Consider the following 12,527-nt stretch of genomic DNA (forward strand, 5'->3'; position numbering starts at 1 on the left):
ATATTCAGAGATAGCAGTGGACATCCTCTTTCAGGAATAACAAAAAAGGTCACTTCTGCCACTCTGCAGGAAGATGGACTTTACAGGAGAACACATTTCAAGATTTAGTTCAATTCTATTCTGAATGCCAATGTCACCTAACAATAGTTTTCTAAAAAAGAAAACAATTGTCTTCTACAAAAAAAAAATCACAAGGAAGTTTCAGACAAAATATATATATATTTTAAAGATTCTTTACAACAAGTCAGGAAACACAGGAGCTTTCATACAGTTTATTATTTAGCTCAATTCTCAGCTCCCTACAGCTCAGATAACCCTGGTGACAGTGTGTACAACTTCTAATTTTTTGCTTTCATAACTTTAAAGCAAACAATACATTGAGTGTATTTTTACTCTGTGCAAATAAGACAACTTTTGGAATCCTTCAGAGGAAATATCCAAGATTCGGTTTGCAGAGGTCCTTTGTTTCTCAAAAGATGCTTAATGAAAGTTTGCTTAAGATAAAGTGCTCCTGTCCAGCAGAACCCAAAGGCCTTTGAGAATTTTCCTAGTAAGTTTAGCTCAGATTTAAAAAAAAAAAGTTTAGCTCAGATTTAAAAAAAAAAAAGTTGGTCATACAAATTCCAGCTTTCCATGTCCACTGTACATTCCCCAGTGGACTAATGAAAGTATTTTATCATTGCTGAGGTCTGTCTGTCTCATTTTATCACAGCTCATGCAGCAGTTCTCATGACCAGTTACTGGCACCATGCATTCCAAGTCTAACTTTGCCACCTGTCCTTTCTTTGAATGATGTCCATGAAAACTGTAGTGCAAACGGGAGAGCATTTGCTGTCGTTGATCTTGCAGTCTTTTGTTTTCACTCCTGAGCATCCGCAAAGCTAGCATGATAAGAAGCACTAAGATCAGCCCACCAGCTATGGGAACAGCAATTACAGCTGCTCTGAACCACAGTTCTTTTGAAGAGGTCAACTCCTGAACCTTAGTGATGAGATTTCTGCTGTTGTCATGCTGGTATCTGCTCCCCTGTCCTGCAAAAAGTTAAACAAAGATGCCAAGATTATTTCAGTCTCAGCTAAACAATTGTTTCAAATTTAACAATTCCTTAAACCACACATTAAAAGCTGCTGCTGCTAATTTAAACTTCACACTGGAAAGTATCTACAAATAGTATCTCTACAGATTGATCTGAACCATTTCTAAAACAAGTTAAGATAATATATTTTTATTACATTGGCAGTTGATCTAATGTGAATGAGTACCACTGTATAATTGCCTCTTAGAAACGTTGAGAGCAGGCAGGACATGCAGACATCTAATGCTAATGCAGACATAAAAGCTACTCAGCTTTTAGAGATACATCTCTGCATCCCACCACATGCTTCTCCCTCTGGTATCTCTAATTACATTAACAACAAAATCAATAGCAGACATACAAGGTCTTGGCTGTCACAAGCCTATAGATCAGAGAAGACATTTAGTTGAAACTGCTTTCTCTACCTGAGGTCTCACCCTTGGGAGGAGAGAGAACATCATGCAGTCCTCTATAATTGCACATATCTTCATGACAGCATTCCAATGTGGGCATGGTGGTGCCGGAGTGGTTTTGTGCCTGTTTAGCTTGGCAGATGTCAGCTGTGTTTGCAATAGAGTCCAAGCAGCCATGAGTAAGTGGGGAATTCGTGTTCTGAGGGTCAAGCAGTCTGGAGAAGCAGGCATTAAGCTCAGATTTGCACATATAGCCAGTTGCAACACAGTGCGCAGCATCACAGTAGCATCTAATTTCACCTAAAAAAAAGTATTTTATTCCTAGTTAGTACAGAAACTCACTTGCTATCTCACAAACTAACAAACTCAATAGTACAAACTTTTGGTCATTGTAGATTGTAAACCCTGCAGAGCAGGGCTTGTCTGTTTTCAGTCTTTGTATAGTGCCTACCACCCTGGGACCCTAACCCCAATGGGGGCCTTTGGGCACTGGCATAATACCAATATTTACTACTACAACTACATACTTGATTAAAGCAGGACTAACTGAAATGTCACACTTCAAACTTCTCATTAAGACTAGGGTTTTTTGGATCATACTGCTAGATAAGACATACATAACCACATCTGAATACCAGCTATATATTTTTACTACTTACTAAAAATCAGCATTCTACATGTGATCAAACCCATCCTTATCTAAGAAGGCAGAATCTCCCTCCCCCAAAAAAGCTACAGTTTGAAACAGTGTTGCTGCAGTGTTTTAGAATTTAAATCATTACTGCTGATAGTTGATCATTCTAAGATTTTTTTTTTATTCTGTCACATATTTAAATTTAATTGGAATGGCAGAACTGTTTGCCATCTCTCAAGGCTATGCCAAGGTTTAAGAGCTTTAACTAACACCTTATAAAGCTATCAGCTAGAACCATTAGAATCTAGAAATTCCAAGTCAGGAAGATTTTTACTATATGAAATTGGGCAGCTATTTGTGATCTCTTCAGAAAAGGAACTTTTTCTATGAAGAGCTTTTCATGCAACAGGGCTTTTTAAAGTCAGTTTTATAAAACAGGAACAGTGCAGTTTACAATTAGTGGTTTGTTTGCCAAAGTCAATTTCTTTCAACCCAAATGGAAAGTCATAAGAAGGGGTGCATTACTGCAAAGCTGAAACCTCCTCCCCATAACCCCTAGTTTTTGCAAGCAATCCAACATGTGGTCAAAAAAAGGGGAAGCGTTTAGACTGAAAATCTTCTACCAGTTGTATAAAAACAATCTCAGGAAACCTCAAAAATTTCTGAAGGGAAGCGATAAAAGTTCTTAATAAAACACTTCATTTTGTGCTCTCCAAACCACCATTATGACTATACACATCTTTTACTGTAGGGAAAATGTATTCTTTCTAGGCAAGTCATAACTCAAACCTATTTCAATATATCATCAGTTCAGAGAATTAGAGGAAGGCAGATTCTGGAGCAGTCATTACAAGTGGGGGATTTACTTAAACAGACTTCCAATTCAGTTAGTTGGTGTACTTCCTACCACAGAGGCAGTAAGTGAGCCTTTAAAAGTGAGCTGAACTATCAGACTTCTTGCATTAGAAACATACCCTGAAAATAAACCTGTGTATAACTGCCTTTCAACTATCCCCTCCCCACTTCTTACGCTTATATGACCGGGAAAGGACTCAGTCAAATTAACTTCCAGGCTTCAGCCCATCTAGGCTCAGCTCTCCTGGTAATGCTGCTGCAGAGGCTCTGGGCCCTGAAGTCCCTGCTGCTCTTTAATAACTCTGCTTAATAGAAGCCAAATGACAGAGCGTCTCTCTCCCCAGTCTGCATTAGCTCCCTTGGGCCTTTAGGCCAAGGAGCCCAACTTTCCTTGGTTTCATAAAAGTCACCCAATAAATTGGTGAACAGCTTTTCTCTGCTTTCTTACCTACAATCACTAAGCTTGCTACTTTTTTGCCCTGCAAAAAAAGTGTCCATGAGCACTACTATTCAGTTAGAGCAAGTTAATAAAAAAAATACAAAACGAACAAAGTTGACTGTCCTTTTGCTACTATAAACTAAGCATGGGGAGGAAAATGAAACAATAAGCATACTTCTATTTTAACTGTTTATATGACCCTGTTTAAAAGTCTACGTTTTACTGATCTAAGACAGTCTTATAAACAAAATCTGACAGGCTAGTCATCAGGTTATTACAACTCCATTTTAATTAAAGCCACATTTTTGGTAGAACAGAATGGACTTTGTATTACTGTATTAAAACTGTATTTCTGTCAATTCATAAAGTTTCTTCCTGTGCTATGCAAAAGGCCAGAAAGGGTAGTTGGTATTTTGAAACTGAACAATGCCCTTCTGTTCCCTCCTCTTTCTTGTTACTGTATATAGCTATTAAAGAAAAATGTCTGCTTTTAGTCAAGATGGCTACAGGAGAGACTGCAGGCTTCTCTTAAAGCTTTTGAAGTCAGCAGCAGCCAGAAGTCTATGATCCCCTAATTATATCATTATCAGGCACATAGTTTCAGTATCTGTGACTTCACATCACTCAGTCACTCCCTGTTCTGCCTGCCTTTGATGGGGCCAGAAGGCTTCTCTCTGCATGCTGCAAGGGCTGTTATTTAGGGTTAATTACACCCTTACTTCCAAAATAAATAAATATGGTAGCACATCATCACTGTGGTAGTTTATCCTTTAACCTCCTCTGTGAATCTTGGCAATTATAGGGAGCGAAAAAGGTGACCTTTTCCCCTTAAAGAGACCAACTAAGCAGTCATTGAACTGTATGGAGACAGTGTTAATTTACTCTAAGTGTGTTTAAACGCCATACCTATTTACAGGAATGTAGCATTTGCAACAGGAAGTTAAACACATCTCTAATCCACTACTAGTTTTAAAAGGATTAGAGAAGAGGGTGTGAGGTCGGAATTAGTTCCCTCTGATGTACTTTCCCTGGTTTTTTTTTTTTTAATTATTTATTATTATAAACACTTGAGGGAGGCGAGACTATCCGCCCTACAGTAAAACCACGCCAGGGCTCCAAAAGGGGCAGTGTTTCTCTAAGATGGCCCGGCTCCATGGCTGGAAGCGTTCAGAAGTTCATTAAAGGCAGACTAACAAAAACATTTTGACAACCGCTTGCCCTTAAGGTCTGACTTACATCAATGAACCGGGGCAAGGCTCTAGCAGCGAGGGGGGGGGGGGGGGGGAGGGAGAGAGAGAGACAGGGAGAGGGGAAGGGAAAAAAAGAGAGAACCAAGCACTGCTACTTTCAAGAAGAGGCGAGCTTGTCCTAGCCTGCGAGGCTCAGCAGAGGAGGAAAGATTACACCCTAACAAAGGCTTGGCAAGGGGCTTCAAAGTCAGCTCGGAGCCCTCTGCATGGAGCTCCCAGCGCAGCCTGGCAGAGGAAGCCTCCAAGGAGGGAGTGCGGGGCTCGGGGAGGAGAGCTGCCCTGCGGGAGGCTGCGCCATCTGGCACTGGGGGTTCAGAGCTACCCCCGCAGCACCACACTCTGGGGCCCCCTAGCCCATGGCACGCCCGCACTTGCCAGCCCCCGCAACTCAACCACCCCCACGAGCCCCTGCTATTTTCACTCCGCCCTGCACCCCGGACTATTGCCACCCCAATAGTCCCCCCCGCACCCCAGTGACACCGCGCACAGCTCTAACCACTCCCCGCACCCCCTTGTCCTCCACTCGCTCGCTCCCCACTAACCCCAGCGCAGCCCGGTCCCCTCACCTCTGGTCAGCAGGATGGCCATGGCGCACAGCTCCAGTTGCAGCCAGATGAAGCTGTAGCTGGAATGGCGATCCATTTAACCGCCCCGCCTGGACCCTCCCCGGCCGGCCGCTCGAGCTTCCCTCCAGGGCTCGCTTAAGCTCGCGGCGCCGCACTCGAGTGCCCGGAGCGGGCAACGTACAGACTCCAGCTCCCCGCGGCTGCCTGCGCCCCGCTCCCCGCCAGCCTCGGGAGGCGGCGCCGCACAGCTCCCCCGGCGGAGCAGCCCAGCTGATCACAGGCTGCGGGGACCGCTCTCCAGCCACAGCTGCCGCCACATGTGGGAGCAGGGACAGCCCGCAGCTCTGCCCGGCCAGGGCGTCCCCGCCTCCTGCAAGCGAGACACGTACAGGGCCAAGCTCGACGCTCCGGCAGCCACCGACTGCGGCTCTGACACAGGCAAGCACCGAGCGAGCCCAACGCTGTAAATAGCGCGGCGCCGACCTAGCCTGCCCCGACGCCCGCCCCTCGCTCCTCCCACCATGCCCCCAGCACCGCTCTCATAGGTTCCGCTTCTCTGCCACTCACAGCAGCCTGGAGCCTGCGGTCGCCCCGCCCCCCCGCCGCTTGCAAATGGGCCCGGGGGGATCCGCAATTCATGCCCAGGGCAGCGAGGGGCGGGGCGGAGGCAGAGCGCCCGGGTGTCCCGGCAGGACAGACGCGTCTCCGCGGAACACGACGCTCCCCCATCCCCGCATTCACACCAGCCTTGCAGCAAGGCTTGGGGCGCTCCCCCGCAGTGTTTCCAATCCAACACTTTAAAGTCACGCCCGCCCCACCTTGGTGCTCAGGGCCCCGATCAGTCAACTCGTAAGAACCAAACTGCCTGGGGACACTTGCCCAAACCAAGCCCTGCCTCGCCCGAGGAGGAATGTGCCGTGAGTACAGAGCCGTTCACGGGGGGAAGATCATTACAGGAAACGCCAATACCGGATGGCTGCGGGGAGCCAGAAGCGATCGGCAGAGCCAGGGCTGCGCATAACAGATCCAGCAAACCAGCCCTCCGGGGTTGGACAGGAGCGTATCGTTTTCATCTGTTATGTATTTATTTTTTCTTGATCAATACAGGCCCGGCAGACAGACGGTTGGCTACAAGGAGCCGGGCTGCTTGTTGGGCTAGATGTAGTGGGAGTGGGAGTAGTCGGCAAAAGACACTTAGCGAAAATTAGCAAATCCAAAAGCACCAGGCGCCAGTGAGACGACACAGACAGAGACTGACACTCAATTATCCTCCAAACAATCCCAGGCAAACACACAGGCTCGGCCTGATCAATATCAGCCCCGAAGTGATCTCCTTAGTGAGATGCTAATTCATTTATTAGTACATTGGTGGGTGCGCCTTTGCTATTCGGGATTCCCACACACCCCTGGAAAAGTTTGAAATGTTATAGAATCAGACTCTATACAGTAGATAGATCTACTGGGAGACTTTAACTGTAGGTATTGATTTACACATTTAATACTGTAAATATTTTATGCACTAATAATACTTCCGTCACAGTGATATAGGCGCCACATTTAATGTTTAGGTGCCATATGCCAACGTGGTACTATGGATCTTTTGAATAGAATACAGTAAACTCGGGAGAAATCACCCAGCTAATTTGCATGTGTGATTAAGGGGTGTGCAGGAGCTAAGACAGAGGGGGATTGTTCAGGAGCACAGAAAAGAGAACCTTGAACAGAAACATTGTGAAAATTGAAAAAGTTAATTAAATAGACATTGCCTTACATTTCATTCCACTAGTTCCAAAAAGAGGGACCTCCCAGAACTATACCGTAGGTAATTCAGATGATTACAAGTATTACAGTATATTTATGATCCACTAGCATTAGTTGCATCTCTCTAGGATGTTCGTTTTAGAACTCAAACATTGTTCGTTTTAAATTCCAGTGTTTCCAACAAGATGGTCTAAAGATGAAGGAGGGGAGTTTTCAGGCAAAATCAAGGACAGATAAGGAGAGGGATGCATAGCATGTTTAGTGTAAAGAGGATAAGGGTAGTCAGGGCTGGCAGGGTGGTACAGTGGAGCGGGTTCAGAGCTGGGACCCAAGAAACCTTTCCATTGCTGGCTTTGCCACTGACCTGCTGCTTTAGTTGGGCAGGTCACTTCACCTCCCTATGCCTCTGAAGGCAGGTGGGGCTCCTCTACAATGGCAGAAGTAGAAGGAAAACTCCAGTTTCAAACCAAAACCGCCAAGTCTGGACAGCAGTGTTTGTAAAAGGTTGTGCCAGTCACACTTGCTATTCAGACACTACCATGGACTACCCTCTTTGCTTTATAAACAGAAAGCCATATTAAATGAATAATTAACAAATCTGTTTGCTTAATGGCAAAATGCAAAATTAAAACCAAATGGTTTAAACTCCAGTTTCTGTGTTGAATGTCCATGCTAACCAGACTGCAGAGGAGAATTCAGCACTGAAATAATTTTAACTCCCCTTTTAACAAATTCCTTTCCTCCTCTGGCACTTCCTCTAGAATGCATAAATTCAGTAACAATGTGGATACCAGAAATGTCATTGCATCAAGCTTTTTAAAAGGTTAGTGAGAAACCTATGTTTGTGCTTCATGTCCCTCACAGCTAAGAAACAAATCTTATTTCCATTTAAGTCAGAATTGTGCAACTGACAGGTATTAGGAAGAAACTTTCCCCGGAGACCTGTTATTTCATAATTGTCCACTGAGATTTCTTGCACCTTTCTCTGAAGTATCTAGTGTTGGCCACTGTCCGATAGGATGCTGGTCTAGGTGGACTACTATTCTGATCTGATATGCAGTATTGCTGTAGCCATGTTGGTCTCAGGATAGTAGAGAGATGAGGTGAAGTAGGGTGACCAGACAGCAAATGTAAAAAAATGACAGGAGTGGGGGGAAATAGGAGCCTATATAAGAAAAGGACCCAAAAATCGGGCCTGTCCCTATAAAATCAGGACATCTGATCACCCTAAGGTGAAGTAACACCTTTTCTTGGACCAGCTTCTGTTGGTGGGAGAGACAAGCTTCTGAACTTACAGAGAGCTCAGGTCCCGAAGAAGAGCTCTTTGAAAGCTCAAAAGCTTGTTCTCTCTCACCAACAAAAGTTGGTCCAATAAAATATTACCTCATCCACCTTGTCTCCCTGATCTGGTATGACAGTTGCCATGTTTCATGTGATTTCAATAAGAGCAGCAGCAGGCTCTGGCTAGTGCAGTCAGCATATATAGCTGCAATTAACTCGGTTTTCCTTTTAATTTTGCCAGCTACATTTTTACACAGATGCTGGAAAAGGAAGTTATAATAAGAAATGATCTTGAACCATGAGGTCTCAGCTTTTCTGTAAAGAAATACTATAGCATACGTTGAGTTTGGATAGTTTTCCTTCACATATTGTTCTGAAGGCTGCCTCGCTGTTGAAATATCTTTATTAACTTTATTTTCTATTGTCATTACATTTTATAACCCCTGATTTCTACAGTATTTGCACACTGCCTGTTTTGTTCCCCATTTATTGGCAAACTGCTCTAAATATTTGGTTTTACAGCTCATGCAAATATGCTGGATGATACATGAATAATAAGCTAATGGCAAAAATTACTTCTGACCTCTAAATTTGAAATGATCTGTAAGTCCTTAAATATGTTTTAAATTCAGGATATAATACCATGTGCAACAGAGTCAGTCCTCCCCTGAAAGAGAAAGGGGGAAATATGAAATAGACTGAGCTCACTCAAATTTACTTTAGCAGGAGGGGACAAACTGAATCTAGAACTAATTAGTGTTGATGCTATCAAGCATTGTAATGGTTTTATTGAAACTCTCTTGTGATTTACATATGTGTAATGTGTTATACCACAACCTTTACAGTTTTGCAGCACATATTTGAGATGTACCACAAAGTAATTTTCTAATGTTTGTTTCTGTTTAGAAATTACAACACACCAAGGTTCACGATGCCACATCACCCACTAATGGAATTACAACTGAAGCAATGTGCTACTGGTGCCTTTTATTTGCACACATAGGAAAATCTCAATTTGCCAAAGTAATTTATAATCTTCTAGCTCAGCATTTCCTCTATGTTCTCAGAATTGATGACAAGTGTATTTAGCAGGCTTCGCTGTCGTGTGTGGCACGTATGCTCTGGAGTTGGTAGTTGGTTTGTGTTCATTAAGTTGCATTGTTGCGTTAAAGTAATATGAGAGACTATTTCTGAATATTACAAATGTTCTGTCAAACTGAACATGTATAGACTCTAATATCTTGTCTAGAGGGCAATGTGTTTGAAATCAATTTTAAGAGGCAAAATTTCCTCAACAGCTGTCATGTTTGAGTTGTGATCTAACATTTACTATAAAACATTTCAACTTCTGTTTTCAAGCTATACAGATGTTTGAAGTGCCACAGCTGGGAGGGACTTGCAGGGTGCAAGTACTACTCACCAATCTTTGCTCCCTTGAAACCTGTGGAGTTCATTCTTCAGGGGATCCACTCTGGTTTGTGCCATGGAGGGATGTGTCAGGAGGCACGGCGTTTGATTTACTCATGACTACCACATTTCCTCCTCCTCTCTGATTACTAGCACAAGCATTCTGCATAGGAAACTGTGCAGGGTTTGTGTGGGGTCCCATGACGGACCATACACAAACAAAATAATTCAGCCTTTGCAATACTAGTTTGCTTCTCTTTTAGAGGCAAAAGCAAACAGGGACAGACTTGGCCCATAAAAGGGACAGGAGACAGGCCTAGCGCAAAGCAAAATAATGATATGTTCTGCAACAAGAAGGAATGTGGGATAATAACTACAAGGAACCAGCAAGCAAAGCACCCGAGGCCTGAGGCAGCATGAGGAGGTGTCTGTAACAATCATGAGAGAGCAGCCCGGAGCCTTAACTTGTAATGACTATGTAGCCCACATATCAAAAGGCTCTCCCACAAACACACACAACTACAAATACAATGAAGCCCTTTGAAATGAATACTGAATAAAGGAATAACATGGTTTCAAAATAAACCTCCAGTGCACCTCAAGGTAAAATATAATAGAAATCTGACCTGATAAGCGTCTCTGCCTGTCAAAGGAATACATTCCATCTGGACCAACTCAAGACGATATGCAGAGACCTTCACACAGCAATTGTAAATACAGGGATACCAATCAAAGGAACAGGCCTGTTCAGAAACGTGTCACAAATCATATGAACTGTATTTGGTTTTTTTTTATTGTTTTGGTAGGCTGATAACTTCAGCTCCAAGTTTCAGTGAGGGGTATTTTATAACAGCCATCATATAAAGCAATGATTATGGTTACTTGGGAGTTCAAACTAGAACGTTTGAATAACTTACAATTTTGAAGCCCCTTGACAGACCCAAAGATTCTCCTCGAACACATGGTAGCCCAGCTCAGGCCCTGCTTTCCCTTACCTTTGTCCTCAGATTCAGAAGAAGGCCCAGTATCTTCCATCAGGGGCATCTGGACAACTCAGTCTAAGGTGGGATCTCACTTTCATCTTGGGGGGGGGCTCCCAAGTGACCATATCCCATACTCTTGTGTTGTACAAACAGCCCGCCGTTGGCCTTTTAATTTTAACAATCTCATTGCTTTCAAATCTAGTGCCATCTGGCGTTTACATCCCAGAGAGCACTGCCCTCTTATGAAATTCCATCCCACAATTTGTACATGTATTATTCCAATCCTTTTTGGTAGACCTGCTTCCTGTGAGACCTGATAGGCATTGGAAGGTGATGGCGGTGATAAGGAAATCTGGAACCACCTGACCAAAGAGAAAAACAAAGCAAATGAATAAAGACAAAGGACAGGCATTGTATTTTTTTTTTTACTTGACAGTGTTTCCAGATTACGTCTCTTATTCCAGGAGAAACTGCCCTTCCTTCCTTTTCTACATTTGGAACTGAAAGACCTCAAGAAAGTTGAGCTTCTTTAATATCCTCTCTTCTGCCTTTCATTATAAAACAGTTGCAGTGCTACTACCTATCTTTGCCGCTCCCTAGCAAGTATTTGCCACCAGAACCTATAAGCAGCCTTGAAACCTGACTAAATAAAGCTACAATGACATTTCAGTCTGCAGGTGCCCCTTGTTTATTTTGGGTTTAAACTAGCATCTCCTGAAAAGTGCTTCCCAGTTGGAAATTACTCCCTCATCCAGCAGCTTTTGACATTACAATACCCTCCTGGTCATTTTTTAAACTTACTGAGTATTGGCAATTTTCCACTGTTAGCCCAAATAATTGGACTTAACCTTTCAGTCTAACTTTATGAAATAGCGATTGTGTCTACACAGTATTGTGTATTTGTTTGAGATGAAAAATAAAGCATATTCAAAGTGACAAAATAAATTGATAGTTGCAATTTACTATAAACCTGCTAACATTCATCATCTGTCTTTTCATTATTATTGTGGCACTGCCTCAGAGTAAGTTGCATTCCTACTTATGCAAATACAATATTTCCTTATTTATCTTCCTGTACCACAGTTGCATTTGCCTGTATTGTAACATAAGACATTCATTTCATCAACAGAGAATGATTACTATTGTATTTGGCTGATTAAAATTAGCATAAGAAAGCAAACAGTAAACAAACTGTACCCTTTCCTTTCTCTGCCCTGAAATGATTTCTTGGGCTGGAAATCTCATCTGTGCTGGATGCAGAAAGTAAAGAAAAACACTTGAGAAATGCTTAAAGAGTCACTGGTGCAGCATTTATTGGATTACTACCTCTGATAACTGCTTTGGGCAATTTTTCGCTTTTGTAACATATTACACAGAACCAGGAGGCCACTACCTGCAACTTCTGTCACAACAGGAAAAGACAGCCTGGCCCAGCTGCCAAAGCAGAGATGATCACATCACTTATTCTCCAAAGTTCTCCCTTCCCATTAAAGAAACTCTAGTCCATGCCCTTATCATGTCTCACCTTAACTATTGCAACTTTCTACTTTCTGCCACCTCCAGTCACTCCATACAACACTGCAACCAAAGTCACTTCCCATGTTTGCTGTTCTGATCCTGCTACCACCGCCCTTTCCATCCCTGCTAACTCCTTTCAGTCAAGGCTCTGCACAAAGTTGCCCACTCCTATATCTCAGCCCTTGTTTCCTAGCACACCTCCCTCCCAAAAATGCCATCTGCTCTTAACTTTTCCCACCTCACCAAATCCTTTGTCTCCCCCTAATGGTAATTCTATGCCATCACAATGCTTGGAACACTTCTGTACACAAAGCTATATCACTCTACTCCAGGCCTAGGCTAAAA

The 12,527-nt window shown here is 43.2% G+C and overlaps 1 protein-coding gene and 1 long non-coding RNA gene across 3 annotated transcripts; one reads left to right on the forward strand and one right to left on the reverse strand.

Moving 5' to 3' along the window:
* Positions 1-258: 258 nt before the first annotated feature.
* BAMBI (BMP and activin membrane bound inhibitor) lies at positions 259-5,717 on the reverse strand. 2 transcript variants are annotated; one of them, XM_005290943.4, is made up of 3 exons: positions 5,233-5,717; positions 1,501-1,788; positions 259-1,031 (listed from the first exon to the last, which is right to left on the reverse strand). In XM_005290943.4, exons 1-3 carry the CDS (start codon positions 5,306-5,308, stop codon positions 613-615), a joined length of 783 nt encoding a protein of 260 aa, XP_005291000.1. In that variant the 5' UTR covers positions 5,309-5,717; the 3' UTR covers positions 259-612. The 2 variants fall into 2 exon arrangements, with proteins under 2 accessions (XP_005291000.1, XP_005291001.1); XM_005290944.4 differs by having other exon boundaries at positions 1,513-1,788; positions 5,233-5,689.
* Positions 5,718-5,836: 119 nt separating this feature from the next.
* Positions 5,837-11,609, forward strand: LOC101939807 (uncharacterized). Its single transcript, XR_002888050.3, has 3 exons — positions 5,837-6,149; positions 7,755-7,816; positions 9,181-11,609. It is a non-coding gene; the product is annotated as an uncharacterized LOC101939807 (long non-coding RNA).
* Positions 11,610-12,527: the final 918 nt, after the last annotated feature.

The sequence above is a fragment of the Chrysemys picta genome, chromosome 2 (genome assembly GCF_011386835.1).
Source record: "Chrysemys picta bellii isolate R12L10 chromosome 2, ASM1138683v2, whole genome shotgun sequence".
In the NCBI taxonomy this organism is placed as follows: domain Eukaryota; kingdom Metazoa; phylum Chordata; order Testudines; family Emydidae; genus Chrysemys; species Chrysemys picta.

Excerpts from the sequence above, each read along its gene's own strand:
- BAMBI (XM_005290943.4), bottom strand. The coding sequence starts at position 5,308 with ATGGATCGCCATTCCAGCTACAGCTTCATCTGGCTGCAACTGGAGCTG. Across the intron at positions 1,789-5,232 it reads GGCCATCCTGCTGACCAGAG|GTGAAATTAGATGCTACTGT; the intron begins GTGAGGGGACCG and ends ACTTTTTTTTAG. Across the intron at positions 1,032-1,500 it reads TCCCAAGGGTGAGACCTCAG|GACAGGGGAGCAGATACCAG; the intron begins GTAGAGAAAGCA and ends AACTTTTTGCAG.